The sequence below is a fragment of the Coffea arabica genome, chromosome 5e (assembly GCF_036785885.1).
Source record: "Coffea arabica cultivar ET-39 chromosome 5e, Coffea Arabica ET-39 HiFi, whole genome shotgun sequence".
NCBI classification, from domain to species: domain Eukaryota; kingdom Viridiplantae; phylum Streptophyta; class Magnoliopsida; order Gentianales; family Rubiaceae; genus Coffea; species Coffea arabica.
The window spans coordinates 45102918-45118708 of record NC_092318.1 but is presented as its reverse complement, the minus strand read 5'-3'; the positions used below and the strand labels follow the sequence as shown (position 1 = coordinate 45118708).

The 15791-nt window shown below is 36.6% G+C and overlaps 2 protein-coding genes across 5 annotated transcripts; one reads left to right on the top strand and one right to left on the bottom strand.

Annotated features, from left to right (window-relative positions):
• The first annotated feature begins 4327 nt into the window (after positions 1-4327).
• Positions 4328-10905, top strand: LOC113690860 (uncharacterized). Of its 3 annotated transcripts, XM_072048752.1 has the most exons (9): positions 4333-4608; positions 7194-7648; positions 7871-8581; positions 8655-8815; positions 8906-9244; positions 9323-9454; positions 9570-9680; positions 9764-9832; positions 9916-10905. In XM_072048752.1, exons 2-9 carry the CDS (start codon positions 7240-7242, stop codon positions 10657-10659), a joined length of 2676 nt encoding a protein of 891 aa, XP_071904853.1. In that variant the 5' UTR covers positions 4333-4608; positions 7194-7239; the 3' UTR covers positions 10660-10905. The 3 variants fall into 3 exon arrangements, with proteins under 3 accessions (XP_071904854.1, XP_071904853.1, XP_027064752.2); XM_072048753.1 differs by having other exon boundaries at positions 4328-4608; positions 7194-8581; positions 9983-10259; XM_027208951.2 differs by having other exon boundaries at positions 7194-8581.
• Positions 10906-11819: 914 nt separating this feature from the next.
• Positions 11820-15791, bottom strand: LOC113688915 (uncharacterized). Of its 2 annotated transcripts, XM_027206741.2 has the most exons (3): positions 15551-15791; positions 12788-12942; positions 11820-12606 (listed from the first exon to the last, which is right to left on the bottom strand). In XM_027206741.2, exons 2-3 carry the CDS (start codon positions 12891-12893, stop codon positions 12002-12004), a joined length of 711 nt encoding a protein of 236 aa, XP_027062542.2. In that variant the 5' UTR covers positions 12894-12942; positions 15551-15791; the 3' UTR covers positions 11820-12001. The 2 variants fall into 2 exon arrangements, with proteins under 2 accessions (XP_027062542.2, XP_027062540.2); XM_027206739.2 differs by lacking the exon at positions 15551-15791 and having other exon boundaries at positions 12788-13847.

The following is a 15791-nucleotide window of genomic DNA, read 5'->3' as shown; positions in this document are numbered from 1 at the left end:
AAACCAAATTATCAACCACGAGCAACTGCAGGAGAAGCCGGGGGGGGGGGGGGGTGGGACAAGGGCGGGGGGGAGTTTTTTTGGCAATTTTGGGGTGCTCTGTCCTCAAACCCGCCCCCGTTGCCATCCCTACCTATTCGTATCACGACTGCATATTCTTGTGAGACCTTATTTTCTTGTTTGGGAAAGAATTAGTTTATGTCTTTAAGAATGATAAACAATGTAGAGTACTTGCAGATATTCTGTCAAAATGATCTTTTAAAAGTTAACCAAACATCAGAAAATCATGAAACGTAAAAATATTTTCATGGAAAATGTCTTTCACTGAAAATATTTTCTCATGAAAAACATTTTACTCGTTTGGGAAAGAATCAGTTTAGGTCTTTAAGAAAGATAAACAATGTAGAGTACTTGCAGATATTCTGTCAAAATGATATTTTAAAAGTTAACCAAAAATCAAAAAATCATGAAACGTAAAAATATTTTCATGGAAAATGTCTTTCACTAAAAATATTTTCCCCATGAAAAACATTTTACGTCGAAACAAACGGACAATTGAATACTACAAAACCGCTGCCCTGATAATGGAAATGTCATTCGGTTGTTCGTGGATTAAGAAGGTTGTTGAATAAAGAAGGCTAGTAAGATGCATGGTTGCATGAGTTTACAAGTTTCGTTTATAGATTTGTTTTTTGTTGAAAACAAATTTCAAAGTTTTGGAATTTTTTTTTTAAATTTTGAAATTCTTAAATTTCTTTAGGATTAATCTTCTATGCATTGATAGTATGTACATTGTCATGTTTAGATGATTGCTACATATGCTAAATTTGAATTTCAAATCTAAATTTCATTTATGTGGTATTTATCTAACGATGATAGTGTATACATTGTCAGTGTATATAAGATTTACTCATTTCTTTATTACTTTGAACTTTGAAGACCTTATTGAGCAATTTGTCATTGAAAATTCTTTAATAACAACACTAAATTATGTACATAAATAAATTAATAGGTTTAAGAGAGTGTCAAACAGGTTCATTTAACATGATTATTATGGCTAAAAATACTTAATGGGTTAAGTGAGTTGGATCGTATCAACCTGTTGATATGTAAGTTATGACACAACACAATAGGACACAGAAACCTAATGAATTGGGTTCGAGTTGAGATTTTTCGACACGAACATGAAAAGGACACAACACGAATACGGTACCACACATAATCCATTGCCACCTCTAATTCTTTCCTTTTTCTATCTATCTTCCTGACAATGTGGATTAATTCTTATTCTTCAATATTTTTCCTTTGGTGCAATAGCCTTTACTACTTAGAGTTTAGGCATATAGGACTTATTTTAAGTTTCTTATTGGTGCTAGTGTGTTTGGACAGGAGATTATTTGTCCAAATATATTTGCTTACATCACCATTACAATTTTCAATACACCTTTTTATCTTCCCAATTACCTTTTTATCTCACATACATCAGATCACAAAAAGTACTACAGTAAAAATATCTCAAATAATTTACAATCCAAACACACATAATTATTGTGAATTGGTTAATCAACCCTACTTCAAAAAAGCAAAAAAAAAAAAAAAAAACCTACTTCAAGAAGACAAAAAAATAAATTAAAATAATTAAACAAAATAAATGAATAAAAGCTAGATTGACATATGATTTGACTAACTCATTAACGCTTCTTCTATTGTAAACAACATATTTTACTTGACTCATTTTATGTTTGCCTACATTTGACGAAGAAAATAAACTAACTTAAAGGCTCTGTATTTTTTTTTTAAAGGCTCTATGTGGATTAGGTGTTTTTAGAGGTATCTTTTAAAAAATTTACTGCAGCAGTGCATATTTAAAACTCTTACCGAATATTATTGGGGATGTTTTTGAGAATGTATTTTGGGGTATTTTTAGAATTAAAAATTTTTAAGATAGTTTTAAAAAATTTAAAATAATACCATTCACCACCACCACCCATAACTCCCTTCTCCTCTCTCCTTCCTCAAACTCTTGCTTCCCCTCCTGATAGAGTGCAGTTTAGTCGGTCTTCTCATGTGCTTTTCCTATTTATTTGGACTAAATACTGCACTAATTCCTCCTCTCTTTCCCCCCTCATTATTTCCTCCCTTCCTTCCTCTTCTCCTCCCTTTCTTCCTTCTTTTCCTTCCCTCCCCTCCACTATCTTTCCCCCAGCCTCCCGCCTCCCCTCCAAAACAAATAAATTAGAATAATTAAATAAATTAAATGAATAAAAGCTAAACTGACATATGATTTGACTAACTTATTGTCGCTTCTTCTATTATTAACAACATATTTTGTATAACTCATTTTAGGTTTGCTTGTATTTGATGAAGAAAATAAACTAACTAGTGAGGAACCAAGTCAAACCCCACACTTACAATTAAAAACGATCCAAATATGTATTATGGTGCACACCTCTAGTATAAATAGGTCACCTCCTTCTGGTCCCTTGGACTAGAGTTGGATTGGTACCACAAAAAAAAAAAAAAAATCCAAATACAGGAAGATTGTGAAGATCCAAGTACTTTATCAGTCTTAACTTATGGTACGAAGAATATGAATCTTTGACAAAATGAAACTGTTTTTAGTCATTGCTACTTAACTTCCTCAAAAAAAAAAAAAAAGGGAATCATTACTACTTAACTAACTTATCTATGCATCTAACTTTTGCAACTATTTGAATAATTTTGGAATCAATTATATCTTTCTTCTTTCCCCAGTCCGAGCATTTGAAAGGTTGAGAATCCAATGCAATTGTCTTCCCAGCGTCAACAAAGTTCTCGATTGTGGTAGACAAAGTTACAAAAATTCTGCTTCAGTCCTCTTAATCATAGTAATTTGAAATACTGTCCCTGATTAAAAACCTTGGTATTATTGATTAAATGTATATGATAGATTAATGGAAAAATTTTCTTCCTTATATACAGGGTTTGCTTTAAAAAAAAAATAGATTAATGGGAAATTTTTGCTATGAGCTTTGAAACTTGAAAGCGTTCTCAAATGACTCGGGGCCAAGTTGTCGACCAGAATAATGCGCGTTAGTACATTTCTTTGTTTAAAAAAAAAAAAAATTGTAATTAGTATTTGATTGCGAAGAATATGAAGCTAGGTAAGTTTGCTATTAATAGAAGAATCTATGTTAGTTCCTGCGGATGTGGTAATGATAAAAAAACTTCCTAAAGAATTTGGTGAATTGGAGATTATTCTACGGGATAGATACAATGACAAAGAATATTAATTTAGATGGATTTCCTTTTAATGTTGAAGATATATTGCCATAAAAGCATCTCTCCCTTTTTCTTTTCCCTGATAGATGATATAATGACAACGAATATTAATTTAGCTGGATTTCCTTTGAAATGTTGAAGATATACTGCCATAAAAGCATCTCTCTTTTTTTTTTTTTTTCAAGATAGATGATGTAATGACAAAGAATATTAATTTATCTGGATTTCCTTCGAAATGTTGAAGATATACTGCCATAAAAGCATCTCTCTTTTTTTTGTGGTTTCCTTTCAAAATTTTTTTAGTGGAAGGTTTTGAATTCGGAAACTCTCGTTAATACTCTCTCTCCCCTTCTTGCGAAGTTCCCAAACCACATAAAAAGAAAGATGTACAACTATTTAATCTCTTTTAAACTCCAAACCAAGCCCAAGTCCCAAAAACTACTACCAATCATCTACATGTAGAAATAGGATTGACCACTTGTCTCCCAAAGGCAAAAAATCCATAAGAGTTATTGGTGTTTAATAAATTGATTAAGTGTTTATAACATATTCATTGCACTTGTATGGTATGTGTTAGATAACAAAAGTACTTTACCAATAAATACATCTTAATTTCAAAATAACTAACTACATGTTAATTTATACACAATTTGAAACAAAAATTTCCGTTTGATTTGCCAAAATTTTACCTTTCTCTCACACATAGTAGCGCACAATGAGAATTTTTTTTTTAAATTACCAAATCTTTGGGCCTGTTTGGCAAACAACTTTTTGGCCAAGTTTGTCTACTACAAGTTTTTTAACTACAGGAATCTCAAAAAACTCTTCAAAAATTTGAAACTATACACTTTAAAATATCAAAAAATTTACACATTTCAAAAATTTTTCCTACAACTTCTACAGTAGGTTACAGTAAGTTACAGTAAAATTTTAGATAAACACTTAAAAAATTCATTTGCAAAACGAGGCCTTTATTTTTGGTAAAAATTTCATTATTCTTAAACGGGACTTGGCCCATGTTGCCCAAATCATGGACGGGCTTGCAGTTTAAAAAAAAAAAGGATTTGGGCCTAGTTGCCTACGGTTGAGAAAACGACAAACAGAAACAGGAAATCAATGCTAATGTCAAACATCGGACTTAAACGTCAACGGCGACTGATGCCGGAAACTCGCCGGCTATTTTTCACCACCCTCAATGCCGCCGTCACTTCCCCTCCAGAATTTCTCACCATCTATACTGTGACTTGACAATGGATGTTGGGTGGCATCTACGCCATCTGGGCCACCGAGGACAGCCACCATAGATATCAGCTGGTCTTCTCAAGCCATCGGCCGCTCTAATTCTTGGTAAGTCAGACTATCCATCAGATTTTTCTCTGTTGCGAGAAATTATGTTTTCTGGGTTGGTGTTTTGCAAGAATATGAATATGTGGTGCGGTTCAGCCTGTAGGCCTCGTTTGATTGGACGAATGCCAATTTCTTTATTTCTATCAACTTGAATCCTATTCCCATCTGGGAATTTTGGGAGGCATTGATATCCCTGCTTCGTTCCTTAGAGTGATGAGAATCAAGTGTCCTTTTGGCTTTTGGTGGCCGACTCTATTTAGCAAATGATTTTTCAGCGACATTCTTGATTCACGTCTTTGTCTCACATACACGCTTATTTTTGAAAGATGCTATAATATTTGTTATGTTGAATATTCGCCTCCAGCCTCTTCGGCGAACTGGCCGGGGTAGGAATCGATATGGGAATGAAAAATGATGAACCCCAGGGTCTTTGTATAGGCCATTGCCCTTTGCATGCTTGGTTGAGAACACCTGTGGGTTTCGTCAGGATAGTAGGTTAATCAACTGAAAACTTTAGCCATGAATAGCAGGATAATTCTGTCTGTTGTTAACTATTGTACCTGTATCCACCTGTGAAAGATCAAAACCTGGAATCATCACTAAATAGATACATACAGGTGCAAATTCTGGCCTCATTCCTCATGTAATCAACCCTAGCTTTTCTCTAATAAGTATACAAAGGTATAGATTAATTAGTATCAAAGAGACCCTAAGATGAGTGGAATGCCGAATGAATTTAACTTATTATGTTCCACCAAACAACTCTTTGGTTTCATTCAGCAAAATGGTCACAAATTCTTAGCTTAGTATCTGATTGATTTTAGTAATAAGGCGTGTGTTTCAGAAAACTCAGTTGAGCAAAATTCCGCAAGATAAAGTGTGGCAGCTTTTAGTAAGTCCTCTCTCTTTGGCCATGCCTTCTTGTTTTGTGAAAAATACTTTCTGAAGAATATTAAGTCATAAATTTGTTTCATCTAAGTGAGTCGAATCAAGTCTAAGGCTGTCCGTAAAGAATTTGAAGATTAAAGGATTCAAGTGTTGGTTCTCCTTCAAAACCAGTATTAGTTTCCTCCTCTGTAGCTACGGTAATGAAGTTAACTGTTAATTTGTCCTCTGTATCATATCCAGATGCATCTGAGGAAAACAATATGTATTCTGCCTTGTGTTACATTTTTGCATGGGGAACTTTGACTACTAAATATGTTTTGCCTGTGAGAAAGAGCAAATGGAATTCAATTATTTGCCGAGCAATACTTCAATTCCCTCTTTAGCTTGGTGACTAAAAGTGCACAAATGAGATCTTGTGTCTTAAAAGCAATTGCATGTCTAGCAATTACTTCTCCAACCACAGTCTGAGATAACTGGTTAAATTTCTTGTAGGCATTTGTTCCACAGAACTCTAATGAACTAACCATAAGATAGCTATTGTAATGATCAAGTACGATGAAAATAAATAAGGAAATTTACCTGATTTGAAGCAGGGCATGACTTGGAAATTTTGTATCCCTCTAGAGGATCTGCAGGAAGTTGACCGGATGTATACTTGCCATGTTTAGTTGGATCTATGCAATTGTTTTTAGCTTAAAAGAGATGCTACAAATTATGTGATGATCCAGTTCTTGTTGTCACTATATACATGGGAAGCTATCTATATGCCTTACCACCACTCACCTTGAATGAACCTTACTCATTCCTCCGCAACCTTACTACAATTTAACTATTTGCTGCAAATTAATCAAGATAATACCTCAACGAATAAGACCATCTATTATTGTGTTACTTTGTATCCTGCAAGGATGCATAGATATAATAACTTGTATCACTAATTTATGCTGAGAGGAGTGTCAAAAGAGGGGAACTATACAGTAACAATTGCGATTTCAGTCAAGGTGCCTCTCTGTGTCTCTCATGCTACCTACATTACCGCTTGCTAGTTCTTATCCTATATTTTTTTACTGTTATCTTCGATTCTGGATTTTAATTTGATTTTCATCTTTTCCTTTTCCAAGTACGTCTCTTTGGCAATTTTCTTTCCTAGATATGTTAACATGACATGGAACCCAAATTTGGGTATAAGCATATGTGAATCTGCATTTTACGCGGAAGTATATTGGTATTTACCGTTCGGCGTTGTCAGACCAAAGTAGGATTTTATTCTTGCTGATATTTTCTTATTAGGAGCAATTAATGCTAATGATGTTGTTATCCTTTTACTTTGGGTAAACTATTCATGTTGTTATTCAATAAATTTCTTTTGGTATTCTGTACCTGCTCTGGCCATTTACCATTTTCTCTAATTGACCTAAAAGAGTACGTTTAAACGTCTTCTCTTCATCATTCTTCTCCTGTATTCTTTTCCTCTCCATGGCGAAAACTCCCATGCAAGAACCCTTTGAGATTGAAGGGAAACTTTTAGCCACAGAGAGAATGAAGATTTCCTTCACAAAACAATCTGGCAAGATTGATAAAAGAATCTTTATCGAGGCTAAAGAGAAGCTTGCCGGAACCATCAATTCTTTCATTCTAGGCCCAATTTTCATGGAAAAGACTTTACCGCCTAATGTAGCGGCTGTTTTTCCTTGCAGGCGTAATACACTTCCCTTTCATTATGAGTCCCCTACCTGGCCTGATATGCAGCAGCCTACTCCGATCGAGGGGTGGCCACTTGCATCCCCTGACTGGCTTTCATGGGTAACTCGCATGTCTGCCATTAAAAAGGATCTCTGGATCCAAACTGGGATATTTGATGCTATCATGATCAGCTGTAATGTTCCTGCTATTGACAAACCGCTGCTCTTTTCCTCTCTCTTGTTTTGGGACTGTTCTACCAATACTTTTCATCTAACATGTGGTGCCATGACCCCAACAGTTCTTGATATCTCTGCAATTTTGGGGGTTCCACCCGTTGACTTTAACTTGGATGTGCATCAGAGGCTTCTAGAAATGTATGCTGAATTTGATCAGTCCAATTGTCTTTTCTCTAGCCCTAAATGGAACTCTTCCATACGGGCATATAGTTCCTTTCTAAAGGATTTCAAAGGTAAAGATGGCTCTCCTGTTACCGACGAAGAACACCTCGCTTTTCTAGTTTACTGGCTGAATAAAATTATTTTCTGCAACCCAGATAACAAAATCTCAAAAGAATTACAAAAAGTGGCTTTTGCCCTTCATGCTGGTATCTCTGTAAATATTCCTGTACTAGTACTGTCCCATTTGTATCGAGGCATCTATGAAATAATTTCTAAGCAGTTTAAAGCTGCAGGAGGTCCCTTGTGGATTTTGCAACTGTGGCTTAAATCCTATTTTCCTGAGCTTGGTTCCAAGCTCACTGATGAACCCACTGGAGCTTTTGGATATCAACTCGGTCAATTTCCTCCCACCCCAAAATCATTGGAAGAATGTTTCCGATTCTTTTATGATTGTACTTCTCGACCTTCATACATGCCATTTCCCCAGCACACTGGCCCTCCCTGGCACCGTATAATTTGCACACAAGCTCCAGCAAGCTTCAAGTATGATAACCATGATGTTTGGGCCAATTTTGTCCTATGTAGAGACCTTCCCGTTTCCCTGTGTGTGGATGAAGAAAATAAAAGCAAGTTCGGTGTGGAAATTTACCTTCCAAATTTGGTTTCTAGACAATTCGGATTGGTGCAAGATGTGCCATTTCCTTTTCTGGAGACCCATAACAGGCAATTGATACCTCGGCGCAAGTTGACTGAGTCTGATATGTCAGATGTTGCAGCGCAATTTGCCAAAAGGAAACAGGATTTCAGATTCTGTTCCTTTAACTTTTCTCAGGCGAGCAGCGAGAACTTCAATTCCTGGTGGCTGAAGTACATTCAGGGCCAAAAGAAAGAGGACTGGGTTCAAGTGTGGCACAGAATTGCTCCACAATCTGGTGAAAATGTTACGAAAACTTCTCCCTCGAGAGGCCATGAAATGAAAAGGAAACTCAGTCCTCAACTCCATGGTATATTATTTTTCTGTTAATCTAGAAACCTTCAACTTACATTCCCTTATCTACATACATTCCCTCCTTGCAGGCCTTCCGATTAGGATTAATCAAGTAACAATGTCCTCTGAACTGCAAGCACCTCTTGGTCCCGGTGCAGAATCTCCAGCAACTGCCATTCCAAAACAGAAGCGAATTAGAAAATCTGGCAGTGGGTCCTATAAAGAGACTGCTAGGAGGATTCTTGATCCTGTATTTATTATTGTTCTCTTTCTGAATCCTTAACAGTCTTTAGTTTGAATTGTTTTTCTCACCTCTCATCGACTCATTCTCTTTTTATAGGAACCATTGATATCAACTACGTCAGTCTGCCCGGATGATTCACCTGTGATTCAGAAGGCAGTTGATGATATTCACGCTAAGGAAGCAGATGTTGAAGTGAACTTAGAGGAAAAGTTTGACAAAGGAGGTGGGAAAGAAATGGACTTTCTCAAGAAAACAACTGCTGGAATGGCTAGAGAAAGCCTTGAAGGAGATCTATTATATCCTGGGCTTTCTAAAGCGACCAGTAAGGTAGTAGATCCACTTGTTGGTCCTTATGTGAGTGAGACTCCTGCTATTAGCCAACAAAAGGGTAATCTCAGCCCTAATGAGCTGTCTTCATCAACTTCACTGGATCAGGTACTCCTTATGGATATAGGATTCACTCTCAATGTCCTTTAACGATAACTTTCCAACACATTACTTCTTTACGACTAGGTTCCTCTGGCTCCTGGGTTGATTCCTCCTCTGGATCCTTCTAAGTTGTGTGCAACTGAATCTATGGCAATTAGGCAGCAAAAGGATGCCCCAGCTACCAAGTACCCAGCTGCATCAACTTCTGTGGATCAGGTATTCTCTTCCTAAGCATAAAAGAATTGACACTTTATGACGCCTTTCAGAGAATAGCCACCAAGACAAGCACTTTTTTTTTTAAACTAGACTCTTCTTTTTCTCCAATTCCCAGATGACTTCAATTGGTCCTTCTAAGTCCTCTGTCAATGAATCTCCGGGCGTTAGCCAGCCAAAGAATACTCCAGGTGCTCAGAATTCATCATCACAGACTTTTGGGGATCAGGTATTCCTTTCCTAATTTCGATCGATTGACGCATGAAGCCTATTAAGAATAACTGACAAAGACCAGTAACTTTTGGTGATTAGGCTCCTCTTAATTCTCAGCGGATACTTCCAACTGATCCATACGACACTTCTGCTCCTTTTGCGGATCAGGTATTCCTTTCCTAACTTAGGTCGATTTTCGCATGAAGCCTATTAAGAATAACTAACGAAGACCAGTAACTTTTGGTGATTAGGCTCCTCTTAATTCTCAGTGGATACATCCATCTGATCCATACAACACTTCTGCTCCTTTTGATCCAGTGGCTATTTTCAAAGACTTGGAAAATTTCTTGGAATTGGAAAGTTTCTCAGATGGCTTCCAACTATCTAGCACTAATTCTGAAAAGACACAGCTTTCAGAAGAAGAATTCAACAAGCATGTCTCAACTGTCAAGAATCTGATCTCATTTTCTCTAGAAGCCATCTCCCATCCCGGAAGGCTGCCAGTGCTGATTTCTACTTGCAAGTCCTTGCTGGCCTCTGGAAGGCTTCCTTGTCAGCAGGCCTTGTACCTTCAGCAATTAGTGAACAACCTCCCATACTTGACTCAGCGCTATGAAGTTGCTACTCGTGAATTATCTGAATTGGAGAAGGTGCTTCAGCAAAAAGATGCTCTCCTAAAGGAATTGAGGACTTCTTTCCATTTGTCCAAGGAATTAACAGATAGAAGATCAGCTATCATGATCAGGCAGCAAGAAATAGAAGAGGCTGTACATGTACTTCTTGCTGAAGGAGACGCGCTGAAGAAAGAAGACGATCGAGCAAATGAGGATTTGCGTTTGTTAGCTGAAAAAGCTGCCACTGCTAGATCGCAATATGAAGAAGTCAAGCCACAATCACAAAGCATATTATCAAAGCAAATTCAAGTAATGGCCGACATGGACAGCATTGAGAAACAATGGGCTGATATTCAGGGCAATCAATCTTATCTGCCTTAGTGCTTATATGTCTTGTTTTTTTTCTATCGGATTTATTGACTTAAGGATTGTTTTATCTTGCAACTGTTGTTAGCTTGATTTCTTTTTGTTGTCCTCATTATCATGTCCTCTTTGTGAACTTATCTAATCCTGCATATTGTTGCCTCATAAAATTTAGCATGTCTGGCCTGGTGCCATTAACCTGGAACAGAAGAATTTGGAGGCTTAATCATCACTCTTGAGTAGCAACATTTGTTTATTCTGCAACTGTTGTTGGCTTGCTTTCTTTTTGTTGCTCTCATTATCATATCCTCGTGAATTTAACCAAGCCTGCATATAGGAATTTAAGAAATTTTGTATCTGTCTTGGTGCCATTAACCTGGAACGGAATTTGGAGGATTAGTCATCATCTCTTGAGTTTGGCTTGTCGCCCTTGTGTATGCCTCTCCTTGGGGTTCTGGCACCTCATTGTGCATGAAATTGGTCTCCTCCCAGTTGCCATTCTCTGTCGTCCCTCTCACTTAGATATCATGAAATATTTACAATAACCGTAGCTAAATTGATTTTGGGATTCATCTCACTGGGTGTTCTTGATCCAAGGATTTTTAAGTAAGATCCTCAAATGTTTCAAATATCGAATCATTTTCTCTGGCAGTTCCTTAGGATTCATCATCATCTCTACAGTTTGCCTCCTCTGCCTTGGTTATGCCTTCATTTAGGGTTCTGGCACCTGATTGTACATGAAACTGGTCTCCACCACGTTGCCAATCTCCTTCGTTGCTCTTAATTTGATATCTGAAAATATTTGCCAACAAGCTGAGCTAATATCAGTTGAGGTTCATCTTTGAGGGGTGCTTGACTAGGGATTTTAAAGCGAGACCCAAGAATGTGTGAAATGCCATTTTCTATGGTAATTCCTTACATATTCTGAAGCTCATCAAGTTTAATAAGAACTGTCCAAATTGAAGCAAATTGTCTTCAGTTTCTATTTTCGCGAAAATGAAAATAGAGGGGCTCTATCAGTAGGATGCAACTCATGAGATTATGTGCCTACCTGAAAAATAAGGGAAATTCCATTCACATATTTTTGTCATTAGCATCTAGAGTATATCGAAGATAACAGGATCCTTCTATTGCACCCGGTAGATGAAGAATCTGAAATACATTTATAGCAGGAGAACTCACAGAATATCTTTCACATATCCATATATATTAGGAGCAAAATTTTACACCAGGAACGCAATCTTTTAAATGTACCAGATAGATCAAATATCAAAGAATAAGCGATACAAGAGAATTTTAGACATCAATGGAGAGAAATCAGCGGTAACAAAAATTCCGCATGAAAATCTGGTCAGAATCTTCAGAGAGTCAGTAGCATCATGATGATGAAGCCCACTGTCATTGTGAAAGATACCACATTGACTTTGTTAGCTGAAGATGGTGGGGGAGAACCAGATGGTGAAGTTGCGTTAGGAGATGGTGGACTTGCTGCCGGGGATTCAGCAGCAGGAGTGGGACTGGGAGGAGGTGATGATGCAGGACTGATGGCTGGTGACTTGGATGGACTGCTTGCAGGTGACTTGGAGGGTGACACTGAAGGAGACAGTTTTGGAGAGTTGGCTGGAGCTGCAGGTTTGGGTGGAGATGCAGCAGGCGAACCTGTAGGACTTGAAGTTGGGGAACCTGAAGGAGTTGCTGGTGTTGGGGAGGATGGAGTGGCTGCTGGAGGAGGAACCGATGGAGCGGCTGTTGGGGGCGCAGGTGCAGGAAGTACACTGATAACCACTTTCATTCCTCTGTCACAATGTCCAGATGTTCCACAAATGTAGTAGCTGTTTCCTGAGGAAGAAAGGGTTATAGCAGTGTTCCCTCCAGAGTAAGATGCTATGGAGGCATTCGTCAGGCAGGCATCATAATCTGGCTTTGAAACTTGAAGCAGACTATGGCTTGGTCCATACACAAAATCTGCAGAAATCAAGAAGAGCTTTCATCAATAAAATCTATCTGGGATTGAAGAAAAACAACATTCATTTTACATCTGTTTCACATTATATCAGTTTGCAAGAATTCATCCAAAGTCACCAGTCGACTAATGCGCATTGCAAGAAAAGAAGTTTTTGCACACATTTTAAGATTGATTACTTACTCAGAGTGTCTCCAACGAAGAATTTTTTAGCGTTTGCCCATGATTGCAATTGTGTATTGAGATCCCATCCACCAGTTGGCGCTCCCACCACATAATTCGCGGCCATGGCCGTGTCAACAAATGCTGCTGCTACAGCAGCTGCAATCACCAATGTCCTGAGCAACATTGTCATTTTGGTTATCAGCAAAAAGCAAGCTGTTCCTTATTTTCTCTTGCTTCAACAGTTGCTCAAACTTGATCTGGAAGCTGATTTTTTCTTTTTTCAATCTTGGTTTATTTCTTGAGAAGGTTTGCTATTTATAGATGCAAGAAAAAGAGTAGGGAAGGATTTTTCTTTCTGACTTTAGTAGTATTTGATTATTGAAGATGAGGGTGGGGTGATAGGCTAGTGCCAGCTTGTTTACAAGGAAGTCTACTTTGAAAGTATAACGCGTTTTTCTTGGTTTTCCACCATCAAAATACATATTTGTTTTCTGCCAATTGCAGCTGGAGGATGCACATTAGTTTATCCTAATCTTGACTAGGTACAAATAAGTTAAACTTAATTTTTTGTCTTGATCCAGCACCGTTACACGTTAGTTGACTTTTTGTGATGTTTGATTCCCAGATTCAAACTACGCAAATACAGGAAGCATCCTATGAGGTTCTATTCCTCCCTCCCACATGAAAACTGAAAATGAAGAAAAGAAGCTGGAAGAAAAATGCTTAGCTCAAATCTCAAGGGCTATCCAGTTCAACAGCTTATTATTCTGGGAAATTGTGTCTTGTTAAAGTGTGATAAATTATCAATTATCTATTATCATTATAGTTTTTTTCTTTCTTTTTTTCCTAGGGAAAAGACATGTCCATTAGTTGTAATAGACATGATCTATATGAAGACAGCTTAATATTCAATTTTTGCCTGCTACAATCATGAATAGAACATATCATCATCTTTGAGTAGAGATTTTGCTTTCTACTGCTATGTGAGAATCTTTTCAAGGGTTTAACCCATCATTCACAATTTTTTTTTTTAAAAAAGAAACCATCATTTTCAAGGGTTTAACCCATTGACCAAGAATTTAGTTAGTATCTGTTTTTCTTGTTTATGTTAAATTTATGAAAGCAATTCTAGGATCAAAATTTGGTTAGTTGGGGAAAATTCCTAACAACAACATGCACAAGAAAAAAAAAAGGAGTATGCTAGAAAAATTCTTATGTTTAAATCTCATTCTTGAATTCTTGAAAGAAAAACACAAACAACATGCAAACATTTCCTGAACCGCTTCTTATGATTCCCAGAAAGAAAAGGGCAAAAAAAAGAAAGTAAAAAAATGTACTAACTTACAAGAGAAATATGACAATTTGAAAATGTTTGATGCTGTCTCCACCTACCTCCCTTTCTTGCACAATTTGCACAAAGCCATATGTTCATTGGCTCGTCTTTGTTGACCAAAAAGCTGGACAATTTCTTCTAATTATTATTATTATTATTATTATTTTGACAGTAGACGGTTGAGAATTATATGATGTTGTTTGTGGTGGTGACCATGTTTTGTAGGCCAAATAATTTTTTTTTAAAGAGTATTTATATAATAAAATCCCTAAAACCAGCCAGCCATGTGATGGAGCACACGTTTTAGCTGGGAATGCTATTAATTAGATGCCCACTAATCTATGAATCATGAATGTCTTGTTTAATTATGTTGTAAAAAAATTCTACATGGCATCATTTTGAAAGAGTTTTTTTTTTGTTTTTTTTGTTTTTAGAAATTGAGAAATGAGAAATGAAGATGAAAATAATGAAATTCAGGACAAGTTTTTTTTTGTCTTTGAAATGTGACTGGTATAGATTAAGGCCCTTGAAGTTTTGTGTCTATGTCTATTATCAACAAAAGTTCAATTTTGGTTTCATTTAAGCCCTTACTTGATCACAAAGGTCAATATATGTGGGCAAAAAATTAGCATACCATGGTGGTGATCTATCATCTATAATTACAAAATTACAAAACCCACCAGAATCCAACCACAATAGCCATGGGAGGAAACAAAATTACAAAGAATCTGTGGCTATTTCCCCTTCATTGGTATTGTGTGGTGCACTAATTTGCAGTAATATTGTGGTTTTCCAATTCTATTGAGTATTTTTTTCTTCTCCAGGAGTAGAGGGAGAAAGGGATGCTGCTATGGACAACAATAACAGCGAGGGAAGAACTTTTTATCAATTGAGTTACCCTCTTGCAAGAATTTTCCAATTTTTGGGGCTCAATTGAAGAAAAATCAAATATTTTTTAGAAGGCCAAATTGCCATTAGTGCTTTAGAATTGTCTTTCTTTTTTTTTTTTTTTTTGGTGGGTTAAGCTATTGCCCGAGTATTCAAAGCAGGATCTAGTGTCGGGCAATATCAATAGGATCATGCCAACTCTTTTTTTTTTTTTTTTTGCTTCTCAAGAATGGAATTTAAGAAGCGAAAAAGAGAAACGAGGGATTTGAACTCAGATCAAGATCTCATTGACTTTTCTTTTAATAGATTTAACTTTAAATTTTATACGAAAACTAGTTCTAGAAAACATTTTGGTTTCCATGATTTTGCTTATAGAGAAAAGAACCTTTTAGCTCAAAGCGATATATATATTCAGAAAAAAGGAAATTAAAACTAGCTTTCACGTATCACAAATATCATAAATTCTGCAGTTAGAATATTTTTAATCAGTAATAGCAATTGTATTAAGCTGACAACATGTTTCCAAAGGTGCCAGTAATTAAAAGAAAAAAAATACTCACAGTTCTCTGAATTGAATTGATATACGCCTTCATCCTTTTGCCATTGGACCAGAACGTGATAACTTGTACTAATTAGAATTACAAATAGAACTCGATCCAAAGTAGGATAATTAGGGAATTCGATATCTGGATAGAAAGAGAAGAACTCCATTACCCAACACCAAGATTGAAGTCTTTAAAGTACTTAATTATTTGTACTATGATATGAACTATGAAGTACACCAAGGGCTTAGGGTTTCAT

Excerpts from the sequence above, each read along its gene's own strand:
- LOC113690860 (XM_027208951.2), top strand. The coding sequence starts at position 7,240 with ATGCAGCAGCCTACTCCGATCGAGGGGTGGCCACTTGCATCCCCTGAC. Across the intron at positions 9,245-9,322 it reads CATCAACTTCACTGGATCAG|GTTCCTCTGGCTCCTGGGTT; the intron begins GTACTCCTTATG and ends CTTTACGACTAG. Across the intron at positions 9,455-9,569 it reads CATCAACTTCTGTGGATCAG|ATGACTTCAATTGGTCCTTC; the intron begins GTATTCTCTTCC and ends TCCAATTCCCAG.
- LOC113688915 (XM_027206739.2), bottom strand. The coding sequence starts at position 12,959 with ATGACAATGTTGCTCAGGACATTGGTGATTGCAGCTGCTGTAGCAGCA. Across the intron at positions 12,607-12,787 it reads CTTCGTTGGAGACACTCTGA|ATTTTGTGTATGGACCAAGC; the intron begins GTAAGTAATCAA and ends TGATTTCTGCAG.